Source organism: Delphinapterus leucas, chromosome 21, assembly GCF_059928025.1.
Source record: "Delphinapterus leucas isolate spDelLeu-1000000601 "Yukka" chromosome 21, BTC_Dleu_Yukka2, whole genome shotgun sequence".
Classification (NCBI taxonomy): domain Eukaryota; kingdom Metazoa; phylum Chordata; class Mammalia; order Artiodactyla; family Monodontidae; genus Delphinapterus; species Delphinapterus leucas.
The window spans coordinates 292,358-305,383 of NC_143149.1; the positions used below are offsets into that span (position 1 = coordinate 292,358).

Sequence of the window (13,026 nt, forward strand, 5' to 3'; positions counted from 1 at the left end):
TATGTGATACCCAGTTTATAGAAAAACACATCAGTAAAGTGGCATTTTTCAGATAATGCCTTAAAAAAAGAACTCTGTACTCTGAGATATTTTATGAATAATAGTTTACCAGCCCTAGATTTTATAAGGACAAAACAGAGTAGTATTTAAAATCATACCGGTAATTAGGAGGTTTGGTATGTTTGAATATTATTTTGTGATATCAGAAAACAACCCAAAGTTAAAAAATACTGCATTTTTTGGTCATAGATATCACGAATTTGCTGCCCGCACATCATGTGAGTAAACCAGCCTATAATGATTAAAATGGAAAGGCAGAAAATAAATCCAACTGTGAAAGTCCAACTCAACTGCTGAGGAAGGTAAATGATAATATCATTTTAAGTCCCACAGCGGCACTAATAATTAAGACGTCAGGAAGCAAGGTTGGGCCATTTATAGACAATCAATAGCCCACCCTCCAATTCGATGACCTAACCTTGGATTCATACCCTGACTTTGAGAGCTCTGAGAGAACATATCTTTTTATAAACAACCACATGCCATAACTTAACATTGTGGATACAGAGTGTTACATCAGAAGCTAAGTGAATTAAAACACTACCTTGCAAACATAGTTTAATGGACAAAATCAATATAGCACCTAATTAAGGAACTATTATACAACGCAACAACATAAATACTATATACAATATTGAATAAAACTCAATGCTCTTGCAGCCCCGTTAGCTCTATTTCTTCAATTCACAGGCAATCTTTAACTTGCTATAAAATCTAATTATCTGAAATTGGCTAGTATTTGAGAAAAGTCATACATGCTGAATAACAATGAAAAATTAAAAAGCAATTTGAATTATTTAAAGAGGATGAATCACATATATGTAGTTTTTCAATCTGTACTCATACAAAAGGAGGTTTTTTGTTGTTGAGATTTAATTGACGTACAACATTATATTAGTTTCAGACGTACAACATGACTCGTTATTTGTATATATTGTGAAATGATCACCACGATAACTCTACCATACATAGTTACCATTTTTTTCATGTGCGATGAGAACTTTCAAGATCTACTCTCTCACAGCTTTCAAATATATGATAAGTTTTGTTAACTATGGTCACCATGCTGTACATTATATCCCATGATTTATTTATTTTAAAACTGGAAGTTTTCTTTCTTTCTTTTTTTTTTGATTGGAGAAGTCATTTGCTAGAGTTACACTAACCAGAATTTATGGCCTGCATACTTTGTCTTACATTATCCCAAATTATCCTATGCTGAATTTCAGCATTTGTCTTATTGCTTCTTTCCAATAAAGCTAGTGTGAAATGTCCTGCCATGGTACCCTCTACTTTTCCTTATTGTGCATTTTCTAATTCATTGCAATTGCTTGCTTGAATCCTGTCTTGCCTAGTAATTCACACACTCTGGGAACAACAAATGTGACTGTCTTTTTTTCTCACTGCTATGTTCTCAGAACCATGCTCTGTGCATGACACATAATGTTATATGCTCAATAAATAAATGCAGAATGAATGAGTACTATGCATTCAAAGGAGGATTAAGGAATAGATTTCTTCATAAAATCGAAATAATTAAAAATATAAATAACTAATGATAGGTATTTCTAACATTGCTTTAGAGGATATTTTGATGCCGATTTAAGGAGCTACATTCTTAAGAATTTTGCTACGAATACAAGTACGTAATCTTGAATTGCAGAAAAAAGAGTGAAGTAATAGTTACTGACATGTATAACCTACCTGTCATGTTCCAATCACTGCTTGGCCCCCTACATGCATTAAATGGTTTTAACCTCACTACTACCCTATGAAGAAACAGGAGGTTAAAGAAGGTAATTTGCTTAAAGCCACCCAGCAAGCGCACAGCTTTAATCCTTAATCACTCTGCTGTACCAACATCTGCTCTGTGTACAGTTAATGCAAGGCACTGTGTCGGGCCCTTTATGTACTTTATAGCATTTAGTCATCCTATTTTCATTCACTCATTGGACAATACTTATTGAGCATCCATTACATGCCTATAACTGTGCTGACAGCTTTGAACAGAGAGGTGGAAAAACAGTGTGCCTTACACTCTAGCAAAGAAGACACATATTAAATAGTAATGGTTGTAACCACTAACATTTTTCAAGCATTTACTATGTACTGTACACCATTTTAAGTATTTACATTGACTATTCAAGACCATTCTAATTGATGAGAAAGCTGAAGCACAAAGATGGTTTACAGTAACTTGTCCCACGTATCAAAGGCTAATAATGGTCAGAACTATCGTAGGATGTGAAACCAGGTGGTTTGGCTCAAGACCCTATAGCCTTTAACTCTCCGCTCTATTGTTTCTATGCTATAGTATGGTGTGACAAACAGCCAGATTGTGGAGAACCTGTTAAGTCATCTAAAGGCGTTTGACCAGAATCTAGATCACTGAAGGGCGTCAAGTAGGGTACTGATATTTCAAATCTGTATCTGAAGAACAGATGAGCAAGTCTAGAGATATACATCCCAGATAGAAGGTGGCTTCTATAATCCAGGTGAGAGTTGATGGGATCCAGGAGATATTTTGGAGTTAGAATTGACAGGACTTGATGAATGATTGCACAGGGGAGGTGAGAGAGCGGGAGAGGTCAGGCATGACCCCTAAGCTTCTGGCCCAGGTAACTAGGTGAATGATGATGCCATTTCCTGATATAGAAAGAGAGGCAAATTTGGAAAGAAAGATGATGGGCTAGTTGTGTTTTCCAAAGATGGCCACAACATCTCCCATCCCACATGTCCTTATGCAATGTGTCCCTACCATTTCCCCAGTCAAGAGTGGGGTTTAATTCTCCATCTCATGAATCTGGGCTGATCTTACTGACTTTCTTGACCAAGCAGATATGATGGAAGTGACATCTCGGAGTGTCCAATGCTCTAGGTCATAAGAAGCCTTCTAACTTCTGTCTGGGTCTCTTGGAATGCTCCCTCTGGGGACACTCCTCTTCAGAACTTGTGCTCTGAGAAGCCCAAGCCAAGCGGAAGGCCATGTTTAGACGTTCCAGTCGACAGACAGCATCAACTGCTAGCCCTGTGAGTGGACTACCTTGAATTTCAGTTTAGTGGAGTTTTCAAACAGACCAAGCAACATCTGAAAGCAATTTCATGAGTGACCCAAGCAAAAAACCAAAAATTACCCAGTTAATCCACAGAACCATGAGAGATGATAACAAACTGTTCTTTGAAGCCACTGGACTTTGATGTGGCTTGTTAGGCAGTAACAGATAACCAAATTGGTTGTTGGGTTCGGTTTTAGACATATGGAGTTTGAGAGGCCTGGAAGACACCCAAGTGGGGATTTGCTAAAGATACTTGGATAGATTTTTCATAGTTGATGTCTGGAGCTCCAAGACAGAGGGATCCAGGCTGCACTTATTGATTTGGGAGCACAAAGAATGTGACATAACACATAGCACATGGAACGTAAATGAAGTCGGGAGAATGGATCTGAGGACCCAGAGAGATTATATTCTGAGTGACGGCAATGTTTGGGGATCGGGCAGAGGAAGATGAGTCAACTAAACGAACTGAGAAATCACTGCCAAAAGATCAGGAAGAAAGTGGAAACGGTATCACAGAAGCTAAGGAAAAGGATATTTCAATAAGGAGTGATAGGTTACCTATTGAATGCTACCAAGAGCTCAAATGTGATAAAGATCGTAGAGTATCAACTGATGCTATTGGCAGGACAACCGATAAGTCGGGAAGACATCCGTGTCTGTGAGCGATGGTGGCAGAGGACTGTCATGAGGAAGGAGCCTGAAGAAGCCACACTGTCACAGGAGTAAGTGGAAGGTGAAGACATGACTTCACGGCGAATGTACACACCGTGTTCCAGAAGGGCTGGCTACACGGGGAGAAGAGAAGGATGGGGTAGGGCAGGGGTAGGAGGCAGACTCAAGGGTTCTTTTTTTTAAGACTTGAGAGACTTGGGAATGTTCAAATGTTGATTGGAAGGTGCCAGCCAGGTGAGAGAGGAAATTCTGAAGTACAGAATGGGATCAAGAACGCTTCTGGAAAGATTAGGAAGAAAAGGATGGAAAGACAGATCGAGATGCACATAGGAATGAGCTGTGTTTACAGGAAATCAAGGTCTCTGTCTTTTTGCTGACTACAACACAAGGTCATCTGCTGGGAGCTGAGGGATTGAAGCTCCGAGGATAGTAGGAGAGTTGGAAACAACCGTTGAGACGTGTGGGGAGAGAGCTTGCAAGGGAAACACAGGAGGGCTGCCAGACTGTTGAAGCTGATTGGCCAAGAGACAGGCATTACTCCCTCTTTACGTGGAGGAAATTGAGGCTCAGAGAGGTTGAGTAACTTGCTCAAGGTTACAGAGTAAACAGATGAAAGAGCTAGGATTTGAATACAGGGCTGCGCGATGCTCTCCAGCACATTAGGCTAAGTGAATTCCTCGATCCAGCGGAATAATTTTAGTTTCTGGAAAGAGACTGGTGTTTGAACTAAAAAACTTCATCCTTGCCTCTTTATTCACGTTGCCCACTTCCATCAGTTTTGCCTGAGACCTCACACTTGACATCTCATCTCTAAAATCTGTAGTCAAAGAACGTCTTAGGAATAATCAGGAAAGAATCATGGCGTGTAACAGAAATTCTTCTTTTAAACACTAAATACCATTTAGAAGCTTTGGTTCAGTATTCACTTAAAAGCGAGCAGGGAGTTTAGCACCATGATTGTTAGCACCATGACTGTTCCTTAGAATTGTATTTATAAAATAAGAATAAAACAGGACTGCATAAAGAAGAGCATTGCGTCTAGAAGCCACAAAGTAATTTCCCCATCACGCTTAGCACGGTTAATTTTCCCAGTGAGCTTCATTCAGAACTGCAAGAATTTCTTAAGGGTTATAATCTCCTAGAGTTTCTAGAGATGATGTGATCTGGTTCTCTGCACAGTTTATAAGACTGAAGTAGTAGATGATGGTGCACGGTCTCTGCCGGTTCATCAGGGATGCTTAAAAGCAGTGTTTGTAAGGCACCTCCCTGCTTGCAAATACAGTCCCCTCCTGCCCGCTGCACTCCGGTATTTAAATAAGTATTTAAGAGATACATACCCAGAACCTTTGCCTGGAAAAACGAAAATAAGAATTCCTTACCAATTTAGGGTTTTTCGGGCTACTGGAAAAATAATAAAGATAACAAGTGAGACTATTATTTAGGTCACACTTTGGACAAACTCTGAGCCCCGAGATAGCCTTCTTTCCATAAAGAGAAATTCCTACGAATGTCCCTGTCCGGTTGGCAGGCTGCAGGATCCGTTCTCCAGTATATCTGACTCATTCTGGGGCATCTGTCGTCTCCTCCTTATGTGGGAGGCTAGGAAGATGGTCCTTCATTTACACGCATACAGTAAGTCCCCTACATATGAACCTTCATGTTGAGCACTTTCAAAGATGCAGATGTGCATCTGGTTCCAGCAAGGAACCAGCACCTGTGCCATCAGTGTCAGGCGTGAGTGACACTGCAGCTCGCCCTCTGTCCCCTACCGTTGACCATCCCTCAGCTCTACCATCTCCCACCTCCTCTCCCTCCTCCAGGCAGTAACTCTTCTCGCCTGTTCACTGGATGCCAGCCCCTGTGTGCCAGCTGTTGTACTGGACTACTGTACTTTCCAAGGCACTGTCCTGTAAGATGAAAAATGTGTTCTTTATTTTTTGCGTTTGTTTTTTATGTATTATTTGTGTGAAAAGTATTATAAACCTATTACAGTACGGTACTATGTAGCCGACTGTGTAAGTCGGGTACCTAGGCTAACTTTGTTAGACTTACGAACAAATTGGAGTTACGAACGCGCTCTTGGAACGGAGCTCGTCTGTATGTAGGGGACTCAGTTGCTCCACTGGCACCTGTCAACTGCGCCCCATGCGTTCTGTGATCCCATGGGAACTTCAGTCCCTCTTAGGGAAGTGGACTTTCAGAGCCGTGTTTTTGAAACTGTGGCCCACAATCCTTTGTAAATTGCAAAATTATCTGAGTGAGTTTCAACTAGCATTTGTGATAAATGGGAAATTCAGTAAAATAGAATAGAAAATCCCAAGAACCAGCACCGAGGCTGTGGGAGGGTCTCTGAAGCCACAGCTTTCTCAATATCACACATTTCAAGGACTGTGACACTCATTAGCCACACTCTATTTTCATTCTGATCGTAATAAAAGGCTAGGATGTTGTAAAATAAACGAAACGTCTACAATAAGCATTTTTCTCTTCAGTCTGTAAAAGAGTTCCCTACATGTGTGGTTAAGAAGTGCCGTCTGACCATTTTCATGGGAACAATCCACTTTAAAAGACAGTCTAAATTGCAATCTCTATAAATCAAAAATAAATCCTCTTAATTTCTGTGTAGTTATGGATCTGTTCATGTGTGTGTTATCAGTGCATAAAAAATTAAACAGTTGTTTAAAGTAATTATATTTCACTTAATTGAAATTTCCCACCAACAGTTTTAATTAGGTAAGCTTTTCTTCGCTCCTCTCTAATCCACTGTGCACTGGCTGCCACCGTCACTGTCATCAGCCAGCAGACTATAGTGTTTTGGAACGTGTAGCACTTTGTATCTAAAGACTCCGTACAAGGGTGGGGTAGCGGTATTTATTATTACTATGAAAATCTAATGTCTTATAAAACCTCTCAGCCTCCCCAAGAAGGAAGAGGAGTGTCATAAAGTATTATTGTTAAAATAAAACAGAAGCTGGGAAAGCAAAGAACAAAAAAAAAATGGTAAAAGCATTAGTCACAGCCAATGGGTACATGTAACATAGCAGCATATATATAAATACAAATAAATATATTACAGCTTCTTTCTAGTCTCGCAAAGAAACTAGCCATGTGAGGATGAACATAAGAGATGCCAAAGCAGAACAAAAGTACCAGATAAGAAGAAACGAAGAGGAAGAAGAGCCAGGGCAATGCTTAAAGGCAAAGGATGTATTTCTCACGTGACAGAAAAGGTGTCTTGATCTGGTTGCTTTGAGACATAAAGTATTATGACATTTTGCAAAAAGTCAGAGGATGCCAAATGCCAAGACATACATACAAGCACACACACATATATAAAAATAATAGACAGATATAAATATGCTTACATATGTACATATTTTTTCTGAAAAAATGAAATACAGCATTCTCTAACCGCTTAAATTCCATTTTTAAACTCAGGGCCAGTTGATTTGAAAGTCTGTTAGTTCAAAGTGTAAACTTTTGAAGGTTTAAAGAAAGGGCAAGCAGAGGAAAAGTCAATAAATGAGAATCCTTTCATGTGTTTTGTATGTAAAAGCTTTTAAAACAAAATGAAGATAGTATTCCAACTCCACATACTAGCTGAACAAGGAAAGCTCAATATACCCGAGGTAATATGAGATGATACACGGAATTATAATCTATTTACAGACTAAAAATAAAACAAAATGCACACTCGCAGGAAGGAAAGGCAGAAAAGCCTAGCCATCGACTCAGAAGGCAGAGCACTGTATTATTCCTATAATAAAAATGTGAGTTTCCAATCCTTCAAGTAAGTGAAAAGTCACTCATTAAAAGATAACATTTGTAATTCCGAAACCTTTTCCTTCTCCCATATAAAGATGAATGTTACATGGGTAAAAATAAATTTATTTTATTTATAATGTTAAAAGAGATGAAATGTGAAAAGAGATGTTAAAAGAAAAACACAGGACACATAATTCTTTCTCTTACCATTGTCACCAGAAGGTAACGATACAGTGTTCGTTGGCATGGTATCAGAATTCACTTTTCCATTCTCAAATGTGTCATTTTCAGTCTGCTGTAACTGCCAGTTGAGGCCAAAGAGATGCATTGCTGGGGGTAAAAAAATGCAAGTTGTTTAAAGGTCCGCTGCTTCTAGCTACAATATCGCATGGTATATATGTTTGTAACAAGAGTCACACGTAAAGTTATAATTTCCACGTTCTAAAATACCAAAGACGATTGCATAATAGGAATTAGAAAACAAACAGCTCCTCAGTGCAACATGGCAGCACTTTGAGAAAGATTTGATATTACTCAGTTAATTGGTACCGGGAAATTCTTAGGAGCGTATCATTATTTGTTCTGCTTTGTTCCAGTTCTACTGTGCACCATCATTTAAGTAAGCGGTAGTATGCTCTCTAGCAGTACTTGCCAAACTTACATGACCACAGGCCACTTGCACATGTACAACACTTTGTTGCAATATCTATAGGTTCTCAAGAGATATGATGCTATTCTCTTGGATTAAGGTAACAACTGGTCCCACAGACGAATCTGGTGCATGAAATGTTCAGAATGGATTCAGATGCACAAAATACAATAATATTCGAATGTTCTAAATTTAAGATAAGTAATCTTCGAATTTATGACTTACAATTCAGCAAGAGCACAGATCAAGCAACATGCATATGTATCAGGTGATTTCATACAGAGTTTCTGATGTGGGTTTGATAATCTTATAAACTGATACAAAATTTGTAAATGTGTTTACTAATTTTCTTGATGTAAAATACTTAGAAAATAGGTAACTAGACCATATAATTATAAAGAGAAATGTAATATAATTTATCATTTTATATATTATTTATTAAAAATATTTAGAATAATAATCACTGTCGTATTAACCATTAACATTTAACATTCATTTGTGCTCTATAGCATATAGTTTAGGAATTAATCCCTAAGGAAGGCCAAGTATCCATGGGGAAACCCAGTGACTGTCATATTACTATGTCACGAAGGAGAATTTTTCAACATTATTTGACAGTATATATTCATTATACATGTTGGAATTTACCAGAGAGGTGGAGAAAGACATGTTTAAAAAGTATTGTTAGAGACAGTATGATAACAATCACTGTAAAAAGCCCTTATTAAATATCCAATACATAGTAACAAAACTAAATTAGTACAGTGTAAAGAGGACAGGCTTTAGATGTAGTTAGATTTGGGTTCAACCTCAATCTAGGATTTAACCTTAGACAAATGATGTAATTTTTTTTAATAATTTTTTTTTTTTTTTAGTTTTTTCTTTTATCTGAAAATATCTTTATTTCACTTTCATTCTTCACAGATGTTTTCACTAGTGTAGAATTCTGGCTTTTGTCTTCTTTGAGCACTTTTTTTTTTTCCTTGGCTGCGTTGGGTCTTTGTTGCTGCGCGTGGGTTTTCTCTAGTTGTGGCGAGCGGGGGCTTCTCTTCATTGCGGTGTGCGGGCTTCTCATTGCGGTGGCTTCTCTTGTTGCGGAGCACGGGCTCTAGGTGCGCGGGCTTCAGTAGTTGCAGCACATGGGCCCAGTAGTGGTGGCGCACGGGCTTAGTTGCTCCGCGGCATGTGGGAACTTCCCGGACCAGAGAGCGAACCCATCTCCCCTGCGCTGGCAGGTGGATTCTTAACCACTGCACCACCAGGGAAGTCCCAAATGATGTAATATTGTTAAACATTAGGTTTACTTACAAAACGAGGCTGGATAAACCTATCTTATTTAATTGATGTAAACTTTCTGGACAGTATACGTTAAGGCACCTAGCAGGACAGTCCATAGTATATAGGTCTTTTATTTATTTGTTCTCTACTCCAGGTTACTGAACCATTTGCAGTCACCTGACCAGACCATAGAACCTCTCAATAAATAGTCCTCTCTGTCTGCAATGCTCTCCACCCACTGCAAAATACCTCTTCTCCCCTCAGATGGTCGGTATCAACTTCTTGGGAAAGCACTCCGTGACTGGGTGAAGCATCTCTCCCAATATTGTGTATCTCATTTGCCTTATACAGTATCTGCTACCGAGTAGATCTCGATAAGTATCTGTCAAAGAAACAGACTGTATTTTCTAAGGTTTTAAAATGTCACACAATACTGTTGTGGATAAAAGTATAGTAATTTAAGGAAAAATTAATAAATATAAAATATTCAAATATAAAACAAATACATAAATGCCTAAAAATGGAATGTTATATTATTAATAATGAATTAATGACTAGTCAGTGTTATGCTCTATGAAAAGCAGTTTTGTGAAAAGTCCACTAGCATTATATAAAATTGATTGACATTTTTAAAAGAGTCAACAGCTTGGTGACATTCTATTACCAGTGTCACATTCTTCTGTTAACAATACCTGATATAAAATCATCCTATAGTAAGAAACATACTAAACATAGATAGGAACATAGCTGTATCCGCTCTGTACAATTTGTAGCAAACGCATATACTCATAACTCCCTGCTTAAATTACAGTTTTCCAGCAATTCCCTTTAAAGACCGATTTTTTTCAAGGATTAAGATATAGGTTGTAGAATTCTCCAATATACAAACTGTCAACTTGTAAAGAGGTATAACTTATGTCATTTTGCATTAAATTATGTAGTGTTTGAGTGGCAAAATGTCAGAAGCTTTCTAAAAATTTATCGCTTCACACAGTTTTCAAGGTTTCAGATAATTCAGCAATTTCTGAGTAAAATAATGGGTGCTAGGTCCGCATACAATAAAAGTTTTGATGGGCATACTCTGGCATAGCAATGATAAATATTCCAAAAGGGTCAAAGTTTCTACACAAAATAACATATCATCATTGTGAGCTTTTATGTAGCACAGAACGTCTTCCTGGATGATAGATTTGCTCATATTATTGGTTTTAATAGACTGTGAAGAGGAGAGACAGTCCATGGGGTCAGGCACAGGCGTCAAATGTTAAAAAGTTATGTTATGTTTGTGTCTGGAGAACTATTTTACTTTTTGTCAGATGGGCAACAGCTTTATTATGTATTTTTTATTACAGAAAATCTCAATAAAATGGGATTTTGGTTCTACTTAGGATGTCGTATAATGAGAGCCGTACCAAAAAATATTATATCTTGTTAAACACTGTTTTGAAATATGTACTTTGAAAGTGTTGGTGTTTGGTGTTGAGTGAAGCTCTTGACACTTGTTATGTGTAACTTAAGATTTTTATGTAAATACAGGGTGAGATTGACTCCAAAGTTAATGAGAGACAGACAGAGAGAGACAGGGACAAACACACACACAGAGAGAGAGAGAGAGAGAGAGAGAGAGAGAGAGAGAGAGAGAGAGAGGGGGGGAGGCAGCAAACTCAAAGTCAGAGTGCTACAGAAATTCCTGAACGCTGCTATAATAAAACTACATGAGCTCTCTTGGCAGACAAATAAAGGGAGAATTAGAGAAGTAAAATAACATCTGTAAATAAAGAAGGATGATCCCAATTCTTTAATGCCCAGGCTGGAAAGCAGATTTGAACCCATGAGAAGGCATTGCTGCCACTCTTCATGACGGTACAATGGATCCTTGGTTTGCGCAGGACCTGATGGAGGGTGTGGCAAGAGTGCCAAGGAGAGGCGGGGAGCTCTGTGCTCTGCTGAGCCCTGGACCCCTCTGGGCAATGGCTTAGGTGAGAAGGTTCAGGCTGGCAGCCACACCAGGCATTCTCTCAGCCACAGACAGGGTCCTTTGTATTAGAGCACTGGGATGCAATATTTTTTAAAAAATAAAATATCCATTGAACACAACCTACGTGTCAAGTGCTGTGCTTCTCTTTCACCCGGTATCTCATTTAAGCTTCACAAAGACTCCGTTGAATAGTTACTTTTTTTTTTCATTTTAAATCTGCAAAAACTGAGACTTTCTGAGAGTTTAGGGTTCCAAGCAAGTAAGCAGTGGACCGTGACCTTAAACCCAGACCTTCTGGTAATAAAGGGAATACATAGCACGATACACCTCTCTATCCTACCAGAGGGCAGTGGAGTGTGAAAATCCACAGGAAGGAGTCGAATGTAACTTCTGTGGGGGTCAAAGGCTAGAGATATGCTTCTCTACCACATCTAGGAAACCAAAGGCAGAGAGAGACAGTATTTGGAGTTGAGGGCGGGAAAGATATTAATCAGTAACACTTGTGTATTCCAATCACCATTCTTCTATACAATACTTTTCCACACAGCATATTGTCTTAAAAGAAAACTTCTACAGTAATATAATGATGATGATTCAATTAATAACAGGCTACTCTGGTTAACTCCAAGAGTCTTAAAGTAAGCTGTATAGGTGTGTATTTTAAAGTTACAGAAATTAGTACTCATGTAGATTTAAGCAGTTCCATGTGTTTTTCACATTTTCAAATGCCTTGATATCTATCATCTTCTAATAATGTAGCATGTGACAGGATCATTATCCTTGTTGTATGAGGACGAAACACAGGCAGAGAGGGGATCAGTGACACACTCAGTGTCTTTTAAAGTTAGTGCATAAAGAGGACTCAGGACACGAGATCTCCTGACCCTGCTTCAGGATTCCTTTTTATGCACTGTGCTGTTTTCCTACTTAACCTGAATCAAAACTGAGCATTCACATCAAAGAAATTTTAAAAAATTTAGCACAAATTGTTAATTTATCTCTCTTTTGACAGTAGCAAACATGATAAAAAGTTGTCCACGTGATAAAACTGGCTTCTAAATACAAGATGTTTACCAACTATAAATGGTTGTATTTTTGCAAGATCATTTGTAAGTTGCTTGTTGGGAACTGGAATACATTTTCTCCACATTAAAAAATCTTATGAATGGTGGTTAACTCCCCAGTGTGTCTACAAAAAGTCTGCCTGTATATCCAATAGAGATATGTACACAAAACTACAATGAGGTGTCACCTCACACTGGTCAGAATGGCCATCATCAAAAAATCTACAAACAATAAATGCTGGAGAGGGCGTGGAGAAAAGGGAACCCTCTTGCACTGTTGGTGGGAATGTAAATTGATACAGCCACTATGGAGAACAGTATGGAGGTTCCTTAAACAACTAAAAATAGAACTACCATACGACCCAGCAATCTCACTACTGGGCACATACCCAGAGAAAAACATAACTCAAAAAGACACATGCACCCCAATGTTCATTGCAGCACTATTTACAATAGCCAGGACATGGAAGCAACCTAAGTGTCCATCGACAGAGGAATGGA

General features: G+C 38.5%; 1 protein-coding gene across 1 annotated transcript in view; it reads right to left on the bottom strand.

Moving 5' to 3' along the window:
- The window catches only part of TENM3 (teneurin transmembrane protein 3), a 318,373-nt gene that overhangs the window by 126,675 nt on the left and 178,672 nt on the right, over positions 1 to 13,026 (bottom strand). The window contains exon 4 of the mRNA XM_089903558.1: positions 7,764 to 7,886. Within this exon, the coding sequence (XP_089759684.1) occupies positions 7,764 to 7,886 (123 nt within the window). The remainder of the gene's footprint in view (positions 1 to 7,763; positions 7,887 to 13,026) is intronic.